This window comes from Patella vulgata, chromosome 8 (assembly GCF_932274485.2).
Source record: "Patella vulgata chromosome 8, xgPatVulg1.2, whole genome shotgun sequence".
In the NCBI taxonomy this organism is placed as follows: Eukaryota; Metazoa; Mollusca; class Gastropoda; family Patellidae; genus Patella; species Patella vulgata.
This window is the reverse complement of record NC_065886.2, coordinates 54,757,829-54,779,805: the sequence shown is the minus strand read 5'-3', so window position 1 is coordinate 54,779,805 and position 21,977 is coordinate 54,757,829. Positions and strand designations below refer to the sequence as shown.

The 21,977-nt window shown below is 32.4% G+C and overlaps 1 protein-coding gene across 2 annotated transcripts; it reads right to left on the bottom strand.

Moving 5' to 3' along the window:
- Positions 1-68: 68 nt before the first annotated feature.
- On the bottom strand, positions 69-21,756 carry LOC126829781 (dixin). Of its 2 annotated transcripts, none has more exons than XM_056102989.1 (15): positions 21,607-21,756; positions 12,230-12,359; positions 11,104-11,229; positions 10,425-10,561; positions 9,960-10,066; positions 9,407-9,624; positions 8,842-8,981; positions 7,624-7,665; positions 7,458-7,511; positions 6,881-7,120; positions 6,150-6,329; positions 5,325-5,406; positions 4,983-5,100; positions 4,238-4,346; positions 69-3,897 (listed from the first exon to the last, which is right to left on the bottom strand). In XM_056102989.1, exons 1-15 carry the CDS (start codon positions 21,679-21,681, stop codon positions 3,814-3,816), a joined length of 1,842 nt encoding a protein of 613 aa, XP_055958964.1. In that variant the 5' UTR covers positions 21,682-21,756; the 3' UTR covers positions 69-3,813. The 2 variants fall into 2 exon arrangements, with proteins under 2 accessions (XP_055958964.1, XP_055958963.1); XM_056102988.1 differs by lacking the exon at positions 21,607-21,756 and adding an exon at positions 13,722-15,587.
- Between the last annotated feature and the right edge of the window lie 221 nt (positions 21,757-21,977).

The following is a 21,977-nucleotide window of genomic DNA, read 5'->3' as shown; positions in this document are numbered from 1 at the left end:
CTTCAGCATGGATAAATAGCAAAACTAAGATTATAGGTTAAAATAAAACAAAATACAATTTTCAAAAACAAGTTTATTTTTGAATACTGGTACATTAAAATAATAAATTGTACTGTAAGCTTTAATTAAATATAATAGACCAGAACAATAAGCCTTGATTGTATATAATAGACCAAAACAATAAGCCTTGATTGTATATAGTAGACCAGAACAATGAGACAGCTAGATAAATACACATAAGATCATACCTTCCATTAATTAATCCTAACTTTAACCATATCACATTAAATTCTTAAAAACATAACTTCTCATTCTGGGCCCTTATTCACGAAAACTTAAACTAAGATAAAATCAAAATTTTAAGAAATACTGCAATTCGATTGGCTGACCAATATGGAAATTGATTTTACTGGTCAGCCAATCGAATTGCAGTATTTTTTAAAATTTTGATTGTATCTTATTAAGTTTTGTGAATAAGGGCCCAGGTGTTTTGCGTTGTCTAGATATAAAGATCAAATTTGAGGAACAAGTGCCTCGTTTATACAAGGGACACAACTCCATGGAATATAATTACTAATTCACAATAAGGAATCAGTAATATTATAGTCGATAGAATTATGTACTGTGTGTATATCCATTTCAATTATCAAATATCATTAGTAACAGTATACCTAGTCCTTTATATTATTTATAGGTGATGACCTTAATAGAAATAAGGTCAAAATCACACAGTAACGACACAAATATTTTTATTACAAGTTTGCAACTGGAATGTCAAAACATCAAATATATGGAATATATTGAGGAATTACGACTACAAGCAAATGGTTGTAAAATATTAATATAAGGCAGCGTGGAGATATCTTTTAGTTTTTAATTGGAAGCAAACAATGTAACGATTAATTAGCAACAACATCTGCATGCATAGTACACAAATATCGCCATTTTCTTTTCTAATCATCTGGGGCCTGTGTCACGAAATTTTAACTAAGATAAAAATCCAAATTTTAGTAATTTGATTGGATAATATTAGGTTGATTTTAGTGCTTAGCCAATCAAAATTGAAGTATCTACTAAAATTTGGATTTGATCTTTAGTTAAGGTTTTGAGAAACAGGGCCCTGATGTTTTGTTAAAGATGTTGACAAAAATTATAAATGTGTAAAATAAATAAAATATATTGATAAGATTAGAGGTAGACAAATACATGTGAATGTTGAAACATGAGATCTTTAATAACATTAATACATAGATGATATCATGGAAATGGGTTTACAGGCTAGTCAATTAAACTCTTCGGAAGATGCTAATTGTAGGTAGGTTGGGGAGGTTTGGGAATTTCCGGAGTCCAAAATGGCCAGTTAATATAAATGAGTATTTTTGGGAATACTAATCCTTACCCTAACCCTTTTAAGAGGGTTAAAGGTAAATTAGATCCAAGTTTACCTTTCTAAAAAGGGTTAGGGTTAGTATTCCTCAAAATACTCAATTATATAAAGCAGCCATTTTGGACTGGAAATTCCCGAACCTCCCCAACCGTCCTACAATTAGCATCTCGCAAATATCTATGGTTAGGTCTCCATAGATAATATATTAATAATGTTGATTATATATTTCGAGTGTGATAACAACATTGATAAGCCTTAAAAGAGATGGTCCACATAGTTTTATATTTTAACAAACAATGACCTCAACTTGATTCAACTAGTACAAACTTCCTAAACAACCCTTTTCTTCAAAGCCACACTAAATTAAAGATTGTGTTTGGAACATCGCTGGTGGAATCAATCAGAACTAACTATTGCCATTTGGGTGGAATCGATCAGAACTATTGCCATTTGGAAAAGGTAGAAACGTGACAAACAGATAACAAACAATAGACCTCAACTTGATTCAACAAGTACAAACTTCCTAAACAACCCTTTTCAAAGCCACACTAAATTAAAGATTGTGCTTGGGACATCGCTGGTGGAATCAATCAGAACTAACTATTGCTATTTGGGTGGAATCGATCAGAACTAACTATTGCCATTTGGGTGGAATCGATCAGAACTAACTATTGCCATTTGGGACATCACTTGTGGAATCGATCAGAACTAACTATTGCTATTTGGAAAAGGTATAAACGCGACAAACAGATAACTCTGTCACACAAATAAACTAATTTGACCAATTTACTAAAAACATCGGGAATGCCATATTGAACGAATATATAACCAGATGGACCAACTCTTTTTGATATAGAATTATATATAAACCTACTTATATACTTGTCAAGAATTTTCTTAACTTTAATCAGAAAAATTATAAACTTTTATTTTAATAATACTGTATACTATAAGGCCACAAGAGAGAAAAGCAACATTATCAGTCGAAAAAAACATTATCACAAAGGTTCCCAATTCAGGTACTATATTATCCATGAACTATAAATTCATCCAAGTCTTGTAGAGGTCGATTTAAAAAGTATATTTCATTCTAATTTTATCTCTGTGAAACCCTTTCATTGTGGATTTTCCATATTAACTGAAAAATTGTCAGGAATCCTGAATATATCTGGTTGCATTAAGCTCAATGGTATATCAAGCGAACATAATAACAGTTTATAACAGTTTAAAGATATGGGAAAAGTTTCAGATTTAAAACTAGTATAGTGGAATATAATTCAATAATGATACGGTATCAGTAGTTGAAATATTATCTCCATGTGTATAAATAAATAGCTTACAAATAAACCAGTTTAATATAATATTTCTGTATGAAAGATACCCCCCCCCCCCCATTAATACAATATACCTGTATGAAAGATAAAACCCTAGAGACTAGAACCCAACATAATACATTTAAAAGATTATCAGTCATTTTTATCATCATAAATTAAAGCATTCAGATGTGATGAAAATAAACATTTTCAAAGTGAATATTTTGATCTAAAAAAATATATAAAGCAAATTTTTCAATAGGAAAAAATATGGCTAAAGCAATTAAATCTTTTTATGTAAAAAAAAAACTTGTCAAAAGCAAATCTTTTTCATGTCTACAGCAAGCAGCTATTAATGTGCAAATCTTCAATGCCCTTTTATGTGCAGACTTTAAATTAACATGACCAGTTTTCAACAAAAATAAAACAGTTTAAAAACAGATTTAGATGATTAATATACTTCACACAAATAAAACATACAAAGTGAAAGATTTTAAATTATTATGACTTAACAACTTTCATTCCTCCTTCAATATTCATTCACTCAATCTTTCTCTCCCCTATAAACAACTGTACATTAGTTAATATCATTTCTCCTCTTATTCCTTCTCTCCATCACAAATTAAAGTTTATATCACAACAAAATTAGGATTAAAGAACTAAATAAAACTGTTTACTTGAGCTGCAGTATGTTTTGATTGGAATAGTTATTGAACACAATTTGAAAAAAGATTTCAGGAATAATAAAACTATGGTCATTCTAAAACAATTTTTCATTAATATTCTAAGCTTCCACCTCCAGTATTGTAAGCTTACAGTATTTAAATATTCCAAGCTTCCAGTTCCAGTATTTGAATATTCCAAGCTTACACCTCCAGTATTTGAATATTCCAAGCTTCCAGTTCCAGAGATTCCGTGTCACATAAAATGAATTGGGTTTCAAGTTGAACACATTTGAAACCTTTTGGATCCAACATAAATATCCATAAAATAAGAAATTGTATGAAATAGTGAAACTATTTTTAACCATCTCCATGAGTAGAAATATTTAAAGCACAGGGTTTATAAGTGTAGTTTGTATATAGCACTATATAAGTAATAGGTACAATAATATCAGCACTCGGTTTGTAAATCAGCCTCTACCCATGCTACTATTTTACCTTCCCAACCAGGTATTATATCATCATCATTAGCTACCTGGAAATATATAAACATCATACAGGTGTATATCAAATCAAGGTATTGGAACATAAAGACAGACAGTAATTACAGAAGCTTCAATTTAAAAACTTATGGTCAATGGTGGCAAAATTTCTTCTCAGTTCATGACAAAATTACCAAAAGAATTAATTCCACCACTTAAATCACACTAATGTGTAAAATGAGAATCTGATGGAAGTACATCATAAATAGTTCAGGAAATGGGGTATTAAAATCCACTTGACAATAACAGGTCATTTTGTGACTAACATTGTATACATATATATTTATTTCAACAGGTATGATACAGGTGAGATGATGAGAATGTTGTATTTACCTCCTCTTTAACAGTTCCATATTCTGGATCTAAAGCTTTAAAATGATATCTATATATAGATGGTCGATCAAATAACTTCTTAAAATCTCCCAGTTTAATATCACCTAATCTACAATACACAATTAAACAATTATACAGGTATTTCTCATCGTGTTATACAAATTATACAGGTATTTCTCATTGAGTTATACAAATTATACAGGTATTTCTAACTAAGTTATACAAATTATACATGTATTTCTCATTGAGTTATACAAATTATACAGGTATTTCTCATCGTGTTATACAAATTATACAGGTATTTCTCATCGTGTTATACAAACTATACAGGTATTTCTCATTGAGTTATACAAATTATACAGGTATTTCTCACTAAGTTATACAAATTATACAGGTATTTCTCATTGAGCTTATTATCTGTGTAGGTTATAAGATGTTCTTCATTGACTTTCTTCCAACATGCCTTGAGTTTAAGGGAGCCACTGTGGCTAAGTGAGTAAGATGCTGGTTCGCTAGCATCGAGGGGTCGATTCCGGTGTTGGCTGAGAAATTTCATTGGGTTCCCCCTTGTCAGTGGTGCAGGACTGAGGGCCTGACAAGGATTGTCAATGGTATACATAAAACCTCATTTTTTCTGTCCTATTTGGACAACTAGACACTTTTTCTAGCCAGGGTCCCTGGGGAAGGGGGAAACCAGGTTGAAATATCCGAGCTACCCTGTTTATTTATAGAATAAACTACTTACTTTTTCTGTATTTTACATATTTTTGGTGTAACTGACGTATCAGTAAAATATAAAACATTAGTTGAACTTGGTGGATTATTTTTACTCTGACTATTACTGGGTTTATTCATTCGAAAACCTAAAAATATAACATAAAATAAAAAACCTTACTCTCAAACAACATTTCAATATTATTTTACTCCATTAATACTGAAGAGAGAGAGAGAGAGAAATGGGGTTTAACATCCACTCAACACAAACTAGGTCATTTCGGGACTAAATATTGAATAGAAAGGGGGTTTCTAAATTAATTTAAATTAATTTATAGATGTCTATACTGGAGGAAAGTAAACCGCGACTAACCTGACATATTTATACTGGAGGAAGAACGTTTTTCCGGTGCTGAATCATAATTTAACTTTTTTGGTGACGTATCCATCAAAGACTATTTAAAAGGAAAAATACAGAATAATTATCAATAAAATATTAACAAACTGGTTATATAATAAAATCTAATTTTTAGACCTTGCTTGATTGTGAGTCAATAATTTCAGGGGTTGCTGACAGGAGTGATCTAGAACAGAATTTACCAGTTCTTTCAATCTGAGAGAGAGAGAAATGGGGTTTAATGTCCACTCAACACAAACTATATGTAGGTCATTTCAGGATGAACATATGATTCAATTTTATTTCAATATTTAGATTGCGTGCAAGGGGTCTTTAGCAGTGGGAGGAAACCAGAAGACCCGGAGAAAATCCACGAGGTTTGACAGGTGATCCTACTCCTTGTCACGTACAACCGGGGAATTTAAACCACGCCAGTTGACTCAATAACAGACCTTATGATACAGCGCGCACAAGCTAACCATTCGGCCATCCAATCCCCCTTCTGTCTATCTCAATAAGACATATTGTCACACGATTCACAGTCCACTATTCATTTGATTGTCACTGTTGGTGTGATTAAGACAACTGAACTGAATTACTCTCTTCACTTGTTTTAACAATTGTCAACTGTTATAAGAACTATGTCATATTCATCATATGATGAGGCTAGACAGGCGACCCTACTCCTTGTCACATACAACCGGGGAATCGAAATGTACTCGTACGCGTTAATCATTTGGTAATCCAACCCCCCAATCTTATTATGACAGACCTATAATTAGATTTGTTTTACAGACTTACCCGGGATGAAGCTATAGTATGACTTAGAGGAGATGTTTCTGTTGTATGAAGTTTTTCTATTAAAAGTGCTATACTCTGTTCTAATGTATCTATCGTGTGGTTGTGTGGAGAACTCGTTTCAAAATGACGTCGCAAACTTTGTAAGGAATCTCTGACTACGTGTAGCTCTGTAGCTGAACTCTGAAAATAAAAAATAGAAAGTAAATTGTAAGGAATAGAAATTAATAAATAAAGCGTAGACACAAGTAGAGCCATCTTCTTTTGTTTATCAGTCGTTCAAAATATAGAAAGTATATTCTATTGTTATAAACCACGAAATACATTTTAAAGTCTATCATTTTGGGACTAATGCATGATCGAAACCGGAGAAGATACAAAGTACACCTGGTATTGTTAATTCTTGCTCGTTACAATGACGAGATGAAATATATTCTAATGTTATAAAGAACTAAATGTATTTTTGGGACTAATGCATGATCGATACTAGAGAAGATACAATATGTATTGTTAATTCTTGCTGGTTACAATGATGAGATGAAATAAATGACAAACTAAAGATCCACAAATTGACACTAGAGTTAAACCATACAGTCATCCCCAGGGTTCTTAATCCATTTTGAAATTGGGTCAAATTGGTCACACTAGAGTTAACCATACAGTCATTCCCCCATCGCCATCCTTCAACCAACCATGGATTATTAAATCCTAATAAATATAAGAGTTAAAATTACCTGATATTCTGGTTTAATACTGTGAGATCCATCTTCTGGATTAGCTTGGAATATTTTACCTTCTAATCTGGCCATTCTTTTATCTTGTGATGCTACTCTAGCTGATAAACTGGCACCAGTAGCACCAACTATATGCATCTGATCCAGTAAATCACGTATTTCAGATCTTAAATCAGATGTTACTTTCTCCTTTTCGTGTATTTGTAGCGTTATTTCATCCTGTAGTTTAACTATATCATGCTACAAATAAACACAAATAAATTATTCTATCTTCTACACCAAGTGGATTAACAGTTAAATCAAATAACTATCTATCTACCGTAAATATAATCTTATATGATGTTGTATGACAGGTTTTTATAGCTCGACCCAACATGGACTGCAGCATGCATTAATATTCAAATAGATTTATATTCTAAATTATAGAACAATACTACATATATAATTATAGTATAATACCACATGTATAGATATAGTACAATATTACATATATAATAGTTATATAACCACTGACAGATATATATAATGTTATAGTATATAACCACTGACAGATATATATAATGATAAATATCCTTACTTTCATGGCTGCTATACATTTATCTTTTAAATGTAATTGTCTTATCAGTTCATTCTGTAATAATAAAAACAATAGTTAAATAGTGTATTTGTATTGATATTACGATAGAGGAACCAATAAGACTATCTATAAGTTATTGAATATATCAGTAATATAATCAACTTACAGTAGCATCTTCAGTATCACCAGAATCTTCTCCTCTTAATAACTGTAATATAGTAAACAGTTTACATTTAATAACTGTAATATAACAAACAGTTTACATTTAATAACTGTTATATAACAAACAGTTTACATTTAATAACTGTTATATAACAAACAGTTTACATTTAATAACTGTAATATAACAAACAGTTTACATTTAATAACTGTAATATAGTAAACAGTTTACATGTAATAACTGTAATATAGTAAACAGTTTACATTTAATAACTGTAATATAGTAAACAGTTTACATGTAATAACTGTAATATAGTAAACAGTTTACATGTAATAACTGTAATATAACAAACAGTTTACATTTAATAACTGTAATATAACAAACAGTTTACATTTAATAACTGTAATATAACAAAACAGTTTACATGTAATAACTGTAATATAGTAAACAGTTTACATGTAATAACTGTAATATAGTAAACAGTTTACATTTAATAACTGTAATATAGTAAACAGTTTACATTTAATAACTGTAATATAACAAACAGTTTACATTTAATAATTGTAATATAACAAACAGTTTACATGTAATAACTGTAATATAACAAACAGTTTACATGTAATAACTGTAATATAAGAAACAGTTTACATGTAATAACTGTAATATAGTAAACAGTTTACATGTAATAACTGTAATATAGTAAACAGTTTACATGTAATAACTGTAATATAGTAAACAGTTTACATTAAATAACTGTAATATAGTAAACAGATTACATTAAATAACTGTAATATAGTAAACAGTTTACATGTAATAACTGTAATATAACAAACAGTTTACATTTAATAACTGTTATATAGTAAACAGTGTATATATAGTAAACAGTTTACATTTAATAACTGTAATATAACAAACAGTTTACATGTAATAACTGTAATATAGAAAACAGTTTACATGTAATAACTGTAATATAGTAAACAGTTTACATTTAATAACTGTTATATAGTAAATGGTTTACATTTCTACCAGGCAAGATTTCCGATAATAAAAACATGCTTTTAATACATGTATGTGTATTTTGAATTTTGTTTTCATAATACTGGGAATTTTATGTATATTTTTTAATTAGACTTGTATAAATATTTATCAAAAAAAAATCTTACAAAAAAATGCTAATATGCAAATTGAATTAAATCATTAGCCTTGCTGTTGATAAATACTTACCAATTCCTGTAACATAACAAGTTCTGTTTTAGTTTCGTGCATAGAATGAACTAAATTTGTATATTCTTGTAATAATTCATCATATTGTGATTTATCTACAACACTAACAGCATCTTCTAATTCAGCACCACTATCTTTAGCTACAATTACATAAATATTTAACATTAAAATACCAAACTAAACTTCTGTGTTAGATCCCTGCCTGGCAAGGGATGGGACAAACAACCTGAAGTCCTGTGTACACATTAGCGTGCACCTTAAAGATTCCTTGACAGTTGGAATTTGATACAGGAATAGGCTGTAGTGCTGCTACCGGGACAAAATTTCCCTCCTACCACACTGTATGGCGTACGTCTGTCTTCATTAGCCCAGTCGGAGCAGAACAGTAGGATGTTAAACCCCATTTCATTTATTTCCATTTTCAAACCAAACGACAAAAACGGATTTTCAGACCATACACAATAAAAAGGCACACTCATTGTCTTGGAACCGCCAGTTAACAATTAAAATATAACTAATAATATTCACACAATGAATAAGGAATAAAACTGTTTATTAATCTTACCGTGTATATGATCAATTGACATAGACTTGCTACGTGGTAAATAATCTAAGTTTTTAGTAGGTGTATTATAACATCTGGGACTAAGTCGAGCACTTGAAGAATGACTACTACTATGACTACCAGTGTCTAGTGGATGTAATTCCCTCCGACTTCTACTGTGATGACCACTCTGACTGTGATCGGAATCTGAGAACTGCTCTGAACTACTGTCTTGATATCTGGAATGAACATGTAATGAATTTACTAGTTTTAATTTTTAAACACTGTTATTTGTTCCATAAAAAAAAATGGAGAGGTGATATTTATATTCTTGGGTTTATTATCTCACAATGTCATTCATTAGGAAATAAATGTACATCATCTATCTGTTAATAATACTCTACAGTTTAAAAAACCTACAATCTTACTTGCCAAGATGATCCTAAACAGAAATAAAATATACAAATTATCTCCCTTGATGCAATATTATCTCCCTTTATTATGAATTCTGTTTCCAATGGAGAGAATGTTACAATTTGACAGCAGAATTACTGATCTTTTAAAATGGTCTTACCTGTGTCCGTACCTCCTTTCTGCTATTGTAGATTCTCGTGTACGCCTGTGTCTATGTCCGGCACGAGCAGCATTACGTCTGGCTTCAGCAAGCGCTACAGCGGCATCCTAGAATTACAATAGTTTTACAATTGATGCAATTTTTAAACACAAGTGATATAAATACAACTTTAAATTGACATTATTCAAGTTAGAATTAATTGTTTTGAATGCTTGTGGGGCCAAAACATTGTTTATAAAAATACTTTTGTATATGTGTCTTTGTCATTCAGACAATGGTTTTCAAGCCAACTGACATCTATACGACATAAGAGACAAGTTTTATTTCCGAGCTTAGTAAGTAACATATCACCTTGTTACAAACTCTTGGGTGGAATTTCAGTGTTTATATTGACTAGTTGAATAATCCTTTAGAGGTATTTAGTAACCGGATAGAGTAATAAACTCTGTATAATATATAACTTACCTGAGCTATACCTGTAACATCATGTGCAGGTGATTTAATATGATGATAAGAAGAATGTTTTACACTCGAAGGTTTATAATGGGCAGCCAGAGCTAAAATTAACCTCATAATAGACTTCAAATTTCCTTCCACAATATCTAAACAGAAATAAATGACATTCAGTTACATTTTTGTAAAGTATCAATAGAACCAGAGTTATTGTGTTCAAAAACATGTGGCACAGTTCGGACAAACTTGTTATTAATAATTCCCTACGGTCTACTTTCTCCAAAAGGTGTAGGCCAAATAAAATATTAACGGTTATTGTTGATTGTGTCACATTAATGTTTTGTATTTGTAAGATTGTAATTTGTCTTTGGAGAATTCTGCAAGATGTGACTAACTGGCATTTCATCATATCATATTGCATCCCACCTTGTAACATTATTATCAGAGCTACACACATACAGAACAGGAACTGAACATAACGATATCTCCGCCATCTTGTCAAATAAAAAATGAAAGTCCTTCAATTAATGCGTAATTCTCCAAGGAATAGTATGCCACGATTTATGTTGATTGTACTTGAATTGGTAGAGATTTATACTTTTTTTTGTTTTTTGAGTTTTACCCCAAGAAGAATAACAGTGCTTGGGGACCCTATAACCCTAACCCTTGGATGTAAACAGGTAAAACTTACCTATAGCAGACATTTCATGCATACGTATTTTATGTTGTAGTACAAACTGTAAAACACTACGAACATTGTCTATCATTTCATCTTTATTACTAGGTGATGTATGGATACCTGGTAACTTTTCTCCACCTGATAAATATAAATATAGATCAGTTACAGGTGTATTACAGGTGTATTATATATACCTGGTAACTTCTCTTCCACCAGATAGAAATATAGATCAGTTACAGGTGTATTATTCAAGAGATAAATCTGTCTATTTCAGATCTTTATTTTAGCTTTAAATGTTATATAAACTATAATTTAGACATTTTGTAATATGACAAGCCAATAATCAACTCTCTAGACCATCGGATGGCATTGATTTAAATGGATTAGAACACAAGCGTAATTTAACGACAAAATGAATAATTGAGACTTAGTCTCGTTTGTCCAGTTAAATTATTAATGACAAAATTGTATATTAATTAGTCAAACTGTAAAGGGAAGGATGATTTAACATCAAAATGGATAATTGAGACTTTGTTTTTTTATCGTACCGACTTTCATAATGACGATCAAGGCTAGGCCTCAAATTCAATTGCTAATAACTCTGTTCAGAGTGGAGCAATTTTACTGAAATTTTTACGTTATGTAATTTTTAACTATTATAGCGAGAACTGTCAACTCAGTATCTTTAGCATTAAAGCCAATGAGGAAAGTAATGGTAAACTGCCTCCTATCTAAGTCACAAGCTTTAATTATTCCGTCAAATCAGAAGCAACGTTAATTATCAATTTCCTCTCGATACTTTATTTTCTGCACCATTCAAACAGACATAATTATTATGTATGATCAGTGTTTAAAAATTTGAGAATTTTCTTTTCACCCATACAGTCTGTGAGTCAAAGGAAGAATCAAGGAGATGATTTTATCAGTTCAGCAAGTGAATTTCATACGTATTTGACCATTTAGATGCAACAGTCAGTGTCTATACTAATGTCTTGCTTTCTGTTCTATTCCAAAAGGTTCCCGCCACGTCCATGGTACAAGTAATATGTTCAATGCTCGAAGCAAAAGAACTAAAATCACTTAGTCTTGCACCTGTCAAATCAAATGAAGAGCCATTTTAAAATGAATATTTACTTACCAACGATCTCAATAAGCTCTGCCAGTATTTTACCATCTCTAATATCCAGTCGTAAATCATCTATCGGTCGTGTATTTGGTCGTTTACGTAATTGAGAATTAACCCATGCCTTGTATGCATCTAGTTGTTGCTGAAATATATAATAATATATTTATTAACATCAATCGTCATGTTTTATTCAAGCTGTATCTCATCCAACCAACATTTGTTAAGTTAGAAGAATGGAGTAGTGCTAACACTAATATTTGAAATGAAATCAGGATTGCTAACACTAATATTCGAAATGAAATCAGGATTGCTAACACTAATATTCGAAAATGAAATGAGGTATAATGTCCTACTCCGACTGTGTTAATGAAGATGGGCATATGCCATACAGTGTGCTATGAGGGAAATTTTGTCTGGGCAGCGGCACTATGGCCTATTCTTATATCAAATTCCAACCACCAAGGGTCCCATCCAAATGACCACATGTTGTTCCTTGCCAGGCCCTCTGTACTGCACCGCTGACAAGGGAGAACCACACCAGAGAATCCCTATGGAATTTCTTGGTTGATACAGGAATCCAACATGTGACCTCCATGTTAGCGAGCCAGTGTCTTCCTCACTGAGCCACCGTGGCTCATACACAAATTCAGATTTAATTGTCAAGTATATTCAGTTTTCTAATAAAATCTTTTCTACTGAAACTTACTTTCTTTCCCCTAGTTATACTGATGCCTAGTTGGATCAACCAATATAAACATTTTAAAGTTTTTTTCTGAATGATTGAATTCAATTTTAATGTATCAAAATGTCATTTTGTTTAATATAACACATAGGTTTAAATTATGAACATTTTGTAACATTCAATTTATGCGCATGTGAATCAAGCTTCAAACCTTTATACCATTAAAAATTGACACATATGTATTACAGGTTAGACAATTTATATATATATACCCTATTTTATCAATTTAATATTCACAATAGAGAGAGAAATGGGGTAAAATGTCCACTCAACTCAAACAAGGTCATTTCGGGACTAACATATAGTTCAATTTTATTTCAATAGTTCGCTTGTGCGTAAGATTCTTTAGCAGTGGGAGAAAACCCACGAGGTTGGACAGGCGACCCTACTCCTTGTCGAGTACAACCGGGGATTTGAAACCACGCCAGTTGACTCAATGACAGACCTTATGATACAACACGCACATGCTAACCATTCAGCCATCCAACCCCCCGAATCACAAATAACACTATATTTCAATAATATGACTCCTATAACAAATAAATACATTAAAATTAGAATTAATGACAATCAAGTACTTCTTAAACACAATGTGCACACTTGACTTGTGATTTATTTTTATTTTCTCGATTATATCATGCATAATTTGATTTATTTTGCATTTTCTTGATTAGTTGATTGCATGAATGTATATGTAGTCGGTTGTTAATTTGAATGCTTTATGCTAGTATATCATATATTTTCTTAATTCTATCAACTTACTTGCCACTCAATCCAACCTGGTGTACCTTCATCTGGTTCAGGACTTTTAATAGAACTAGCTGAGGATCCAGAGATATTCATATTGATTTTTCTATTTGCACAATATAACTGATTAGTTCACAATGTATGAAATTACAATACAAAATGTCGGTAGTATGTTATTGCATTCCAAAACATCACAACACTTTCAGTTGTAGAATATTCTAAATATTGAATACTGAAAATCCTGATTACTCTTGCTCTTGATAGTTTTCATTCATAAATATATAACTAAAACGGCACAATGTTCTTTTGTTAAATATGATTCAAAAACATCCAATACTGATCAAAAACAATATCACAGGTGTAAACAGGTATAAATTAAATACAATAAATAAAATTCACTACATCACCAACCTAAACGTGTTAGGAATGTGAAAAGTTAAACAATATCCATTGACAAGTAGCTACATGATTTAAGTGCATATAAGTTTGTAGTAGCTACTTGTAATATCAGTTTTCAATCATATCTATGATCATGTTACATGATAAACCCCCACCAATGTAAACACTACATTGTGTTAAATTATCAATGATACTTCATAGTTACACATCTATATATATACATCTATACAGTACATCCCTTCAATATTTATTCAATATCAGTTTTCACGCAACATAATACTTCTAATGATAACACATAGATATCAGGCATCATTTCATTCACAGCCTTGAAAGATGGTTTAATAAGTTTAAAGTATCCTTGATCTAAATCAATCTTCAAAATACAATAACTAATGTTTAAATTCAACAATAATCCTTTAATCCTTCAACTACTAGTAACAAGCTATGTATATCATCTCAATGTTTAATTCTTCAATTATTTTGAAATATTTCTTCTCGAATTCATATGTTTTCAATAATAAAATCCCTTTTATGTGTAATATTCCATTAATTTAACTATGTTCGGTAAATTGAATACACACTCGAAACATTCAATATCAACATAGTTCATTTCAAACGCAAACACTTGAGACACGAAAATCACAGTCGCTTGCTACAAACTAATTGAAACCAAATGTTTCCAGCCCAACCTAATTATGGCTTATGTAATATTTTAAACTCCACAGGGGTATTGAATCAAGGGTCAGAAAGTTGATGCTTAAAGTTTCTTAAAAGGAAATGATAAAGTAGCATGTTGGTCAGGATTGCACTGTTTATTTGGAGAAGAACTGCAATGCTTAATTTTGTTGACTGTGTCAATAATACCGGTCACTTCTTTAGTATAAAATCCCTATACAGTGCTGTAAAAAAGCAAATAAATTGTCTCATACGCAAATAATATAATTCACCGATTAACCATAAAAGTCAGAAGAGGATAACTCGTTATTTGATCTTATTTATCTTCTAAAGGAATGATGGACATCCATTTTACTGAAAGCAGACGATGCTTTTTTCTTCAATAATCAATTCCTACACCACGCATAATAAATAATAATTTCGAGCGCCGTCATCCGTAAACAATGGCAGATTTAAACATGATATAATTTGGCTCGTTCTTAATTTAATCCTCCACTTTAGTGTATTTTATAATTATATTTAGTTAGGAAACCACGAAATATAAAATATAGTCTGAATACAGCGTACCGATCGTCCTCGTTGTAAATAAATTATCCAATATGGCGATAACCAATCTCTCTCGAACCCAATATTCGACCGGTTATTTTCAGTATTTTCTGTGTCTCCTCAATGCAATAATCACCAATATTCAACATAAGATATTACTGGTCAATCTAGAATTATTTTTCAACGCACATCGAAATTAATAATGCATTTCTATACATTGAACATTCGGATCGGAGAAATGCCAATGGTCATTGTCTTCGATCATTTCCGGGTCACGGATGTCACATTGACAGTCGCGCGTCACGGTTTGTTATCGAGTAATTCATTCATTTTTTTTTTAAAAGTTAATCGAGTCACTTATGACAATCTATCTCATAGAACAGCTGTTGTCGGACGATTTTAATATAAACAATGATAAACATGCCTATAGAGAAACTTGGTCATTAAAAATTTATATACATCCTGGCCTAGAACTGTTTCTTTTCTAATAAAAACGTTTGAAAGATTTTATTTGCGGCAAAATACATGTCTGAAATCGGTTCATCTTCCCATATTAACGGGTTACGCTTTTCATAAATGGTGAAATAATGTATTTCTTTACCATCGTGCAATACCAACAGCAAGGATCTCGGGAATAACATGTATAAAGTATGGGTTATAATGTATATTCACCGAGTTCGGAGCAGACCTCATGTCGTAAATATGCATGCAATACACATTTACCGTGCTCGTTACACGCACCGAATATTGTACCCCTTTTACAAGATTCCAACTGACGCTCCAATGTCTTTTTATTTTATCAGTGGCCTTCAGACCGTTTTTTAGATGTTGCATATATCTGCATTACGTTCTTTAAAAATTCAATATAAATATTATTCTCTTTTTTACTTCACTAAGAGATTATAATGTACTTATAATTAATGGAAGTTTAACAATAAAAGAGTGTAGAAATCCACGCTGATTTAAGAAATAAAACGTTGATTATTAATAGCAGATGTGGATCAAATCATTGAAGGCTTTGTTAAAAAGATTAGGAATTTTCTATATTGCATAATAACTCTCCTTTTCATCTGGTTGAATGACATCAGCGACTTGTGATAACAATAGACCCAGCAAGACACATGGTGGAGTTGACTGGACAATACATTTTTCAGAAAGCAACAACCTATAGCAAACGATGGGAATATTTAAGGGTAGAGTGTGGTGTAAACCCTGCCGACTATCATTAGCCTGATTGTCATGTCTAGGCCCCATCAACTATAGGCTCAAGAAGACAGCTGACAGAAGGATTTCAGATTGATAACACTCGACTGACTTCTAATTAAATTCAAGTCATCATTAACCCAGTTGAAAAGCGTGAACGTGACGTCACCCAATTGGGGGGCAGGTGTCATCACTGCCCATAAATAAGGGATTTTCTGACGAACCGGTCAAGTGAACAATAGGAAACACCTATGATCAATAAAAACAAGGCAATAAATAATGGACATCTATAAAAACACAATAACATATAAAGAAGCGCTGGAGAACCAAACAGGAAATTATTAAAATCTTAAAATACGATCTCGTTAAATCAGAAAAGATTCAATTCGTGAATTAAATTTTATTCACACGTCCATATTGTAATTTTAGGTCATAAACTTAGACTTTTCAAAGACTTTCTGGTTTTATAGTATACTAGCTTTTTTATGTTACCCGGTGTAGAAAGGGTAAACGTGTTCCATTTTTCTAACATCCCCAAAAATACAATAACAATCTGATTAAAATAGAGATCAACGAAGACAATAAAAGCCAAGCGAATTAGGATCATGCAGCACCAAATAACAAAATTATGGCACCATGTAACCTTTTTTTTAAAAAAAAGTTATTTAAAATTGGTAAGTTCATAGTTTGGTTTCATGTAGCAAACTAACTTTCTTGTTTATATAAATAGAACAGCGGGTGATGCCAAGACTCGTGATGCCCACCATGGATGCCCACTTTCTTCTCCAAATATTAAAGGTAATGTTACAAAACTCCTTATTGGTACGATGCTTTCTGGATTAGGTGCAGGTACGAGATGTCGAGTTGACTGGACCCTAATCAACAAGACCTCCCCAGGGGTGGTGCTTGCCGGGATTACATGAATAGTTCGTCTAGCCTTAAACCCAGGCCGGTGTACAAACTGGCAGTTGGAATTGGGAGAAACGTTGTCAAGACAACCTTCTTTCCCTAGCACTACATAGAAATGAATCTTAACATACGTTAGTCTAAAAAAAAAGCCTAAGTATAAAAAGTGTCCACGATACTTTAGAAATGAGCATCGCGATGATTCAGAAGTTTGTTCAGGTACAGACTCAAAGGGTGAGATATTTCAGACCTCCAACTATTTTATAATACAATACAAGGTGAGTATTTCGTTTAGCAGAGTATATTGTTGATAAAAGATGTGATGAATGATGAGGAGTGATAGGTTACAATATGTAGGTACACGGTCATTATAGTTGAGGCGTGATTATCAGGTCTATTTGATCCTAATATCTATGGTCAGCTGTCGGTGTCAAGAATGTCAAGACACTGTTTATGCTAGATGATAACAAGCAATGATCATATCGTTCTACCCACTGCGATATGGTCTCACCAACAGCTATCATTAGAGAAGTGCTTTATATATAATCGCCCCTGGATATTGATATAAGATAAAATGTCTCATTTTAACAGTCCTGGGTTTATTCAATGGTACCTACGATTTATTTAAAATATAATGAAACGATTTATTTTAAATCTCCGAACATGTCAACTTAAAATGTCTGGATCAAAAAAATTAAAAGTGTCGACACCGGTCACTACTGATACATGTAGCTTACTAGAACGATGATCTGGAGCAGTAGGATTTTAGAACTGGAATGAAATCAGATTTAAAGTTAACACATACTTCCGGCATTCTGAGACTAACACACGGTAAACTTCATTTATATGGTCACGTGTGTAACCAGAAGCCGAGGATATAGATAATTATATTAATAGTGCAATGGCCGTATATGGATAGAGAGAAATGGGGTTTAACGTCCACTAGATACAAACTATGTCAGTTTGGGACTAACACAGGATTCAATTTTTTATTTCAATAATTTTCTTGCGCGTAGGGGTTTTTAAGTAGAGGGAGGAAACGGGAGGACCCGGAGAAATCCCTCGAGGTTGGACAGGCGATCCCACTCCTTGTCACGTTCAACCGGGGAATCAAAACCACGCCTGTTGACTCAATGACAGACCTTATGATACAACGCGCACGCGCCACCCCCCCCCCCAGTATATAAATAACTATAATATTTCAATGGCCGTATATATATATATATATATATATATATATATAGAATAGCGTGCACAATTACATACATAAGAACAGTTTTTACATTAAAATAGTACACTATACGTCAATAATCTGGCTGGTACCTTTACAAGGTTTTACACTGAAGTATGGTTGCGCGGCATTTAATACAAAACGCAGTTCAATGTTTTAACTAACCAGTTCCATTTATTTTGTAAATATACAAGGTGTTGATGTTGATCAATATTCTGACCATATGAAATCCATTATAAATATAATCAGGGCTTTCAAACTAAATGTCAAGCCGATTAACAAATTAAACACAGTTGTATACGAATCAATCGCCATGCAATCAAATTATAAGAGCAGTCGATAATCTGTCGTCCATGAAGCCATTTTAATTCAAAATCAGGAATATGTCGATAAAATTCAACTTTGGAAGATGACTAGATTCGAATTCATTTTTTGTATTAAGTTTTGTCCAAGGGCAGTGGCATTGTTAACCACGGAATTTTAGATGATATATAAGTTTAAAAGATGTTCAATAATTTAGAAACATGTAACGTAAGAATCGGCCATTTTAAACTATAACATAATATATCGCACAAGGGTTGTCCATCACAAGTCCTTAAAAACGAAGGTGATGTTGGGATGTGTATAAAAATGCCAGAGAAGTTATAACATGTCCATTCCAATCCATGCTACCATCAACATTACACCCATTAAAACAACAATTCCAAGGCGTTCAGCATACAAACTGTCCTAACACCCAAACATAAATCGTTTACACGATAAGCTCAAGTCAGGCCAATTTGTAACATGTGACAACTGGTCAGTAGAGAACTGGTATGTCCACCTATAACAAGTAGACACGATATCTTCAACCCTTCAACAACCCAGTATACTGGTACAACCCCGCAACAACCCAGTATACTGATACAACCCAGTAATCTCAGTATGCTGGTACAACCCTTCAACAACCCAGTATACTGATACAACCCTTCAACAACCTAGTAATCTCAGTATACCGGTACAACCCTTCAACAACCCAGTAATCCCAATATACTGATACAACCCGGCAATAACCCAGAAACTGGTACAACCCGGGAACACGTTTTGCCCGGGTAGACTTGTCTGTTATACAAATTAAATTACCAATCAACTAACTATAAAATGGAGGAAGATGAGTTGTACGATATATCTCAAATAATGCTATTTTAATTTAATGGTACTAGGTAGTGGGAAATTGTGGGCACACCTTTTACCCGGTCACCAGAACGTCGCATCTTGAAATACGACAAATTATAAATCAATTTCGACAACACCGGATTGATATATTGTAACATTATGAAGCGATCGGAAAGACTTTTTGCCCGGGTTGACCTGCACTTTCTTGAAGTAGTTTTGGTGGGTATGGTGTACAAGTACGTGTGGTACATGCAACTGTTTAATGACTACCCCTTGAACTATATAAACTGTCGACTAGTATAACAGCGCGTCATTGAATTCTTTATATAAATCAAATATATTGGTCTGTTTGTATGAACCTTTTACAATAATCACTGGGTCTCTTTAGTTCAGACTATTTTAATAAGTGAGTAAGTATTAACCAATAAAGGATCATAGTAATCATTATGAATGGTGGCCATCCAAGCTTTTTGTTAGACGGTTGTTTCACATTCAGTACATCACACTCAGAAGTTCAGACGCTTGGCGCATCGATACGTGACTTTAATAGACTCTATACATGTACGTGTCATTGAATATAAATAAACACAACCAATATTCACACCCAAACACATCTGTGACCACAAAATACTGAATAAAATACGATGAATTATATCTCTGCATATCATAGTTTAAAAATACAATCACTTTGTGTAGAATCTAGGTAATAAATCTTCAAAGGTATATTTACAATATGGTGGTAATTACACTGTACTAAAGATGTGTCATGGTCAGGACTTTAGATGGGGAGATTTAACACACCCCTACTAATCCCTGGATTATCGTTACACTTAATATCACAATAATACAGGGGTTATTAATATTATAAAAATACCCTAAAAGAGAATTTGCCCTGAATGTGAACTATATATACGAACAAAGTTATGAAAAGTTTAATGTAATAAAGGCTAATAAAAACGTCGACGCCTAATTTGTGGCTTAAAGGCACCTTCCCACGTCCACGTACAAACTGTGTAATTCGATGATATACTTGGACTAAAACATATCAAAACTAACTTATCTACCCCAAGCCGCGAAAATCTATTTTAAACAGTCTTACTGGAGTTGTTGGGAGTGGGGGGTACGGGGTCCATTGTCAGGCAGATTGTATTGCAGAGTCCAGTATTTTGCTAATACGTTTGGGTGTCTCTACTTTCCATATCTAAATTTGCCATAGTTTTATTGGAAATAACCAGGCTATAGACACTATTAATATTTTAACATATTGCTTTAATAAGTCTAATAGCTTAAACATGCATAATGCAAGAGCTAAATCTGTCTATTGCAGGTCTTTCTTTAGACCTGAAATGTTATCGAAATTATTAATTAGACATTAATTAATCTATCCAGATCATAATCAACTCTAGATGGCATCGCTAACCTGCGATCTTTAGTGGATTATGAGCCGATTTACTACATAACTTTCCTTCACGATTTAACGATTAAATGGATAATCGAGACTATGCTGTTTATCGTACTGACTTTAGTAATGATGATCGAGGCTAGGCCGAAATTTCAATCGCTTAGTTCTCGGTTCATAGTGGATCAGTTTGAATGAAATTTTCAGTAAATTGCCTTTACAGTATCTAGTTTTACCTATTATAATGAGATCGTCAGCTCTTTATCTTATCTCCCAGAATGTATCTTTAACGTAACTTATACTTTAAAATAATGTCCAATGGTTATATTTGAGAAACGTAGTACCACTACGTATGTACATCCATTTACCAATATAATAGAACTTACTTTCGAGGGTGTTGACAAGTCCGTAATATTTTCAATGGCTACGTTCAAATCTACAAACTGTTCTGTTGACATCATAATATTTGTGCAGTTAATAATAGGCTATATTTAAAAAGTATCGCACAATTTCAATGCACCAAACGTGATTTACTGGTTCGGTCTCTTTCCTAATCTGTTGACTTTCTAATCAACATAATATTAACATTAAATTACGACAAACTATATCGATATCAACATACGACAATATGTTTCCGGATTGTCAGACATCCTTAACAAACTATGACCAATAGTCTATGTTATGAACAACCACTTAATAAACTGGTAGCATTAAAGGGATGGTCCATCATTTACTATGTAAATATTATTGTTATTAT

Coding starts and splice junctions, on each gene's coding strand:
- LOC126829781 (XM_056102988.1), bottom strand. CDS start 13,802: ATGAATATCTCTGGATCCTCAGCTAGTTCTATTAAAAGTCCTGAACCA. Junction 9,625..9,959: donor GAAAGGAGGTACGGACACAG/GTAAGACCATTT, acceptor TGTTCATTCCAG/ATATCAAGACAGTAGTTCAG. Junction 7,121..7,457: donor AATGTATAGCAGCCATGAAA/GTAAGGATATTT, acceptor GTTTATTTGTAG/CATGATATAGTTAAACTACA.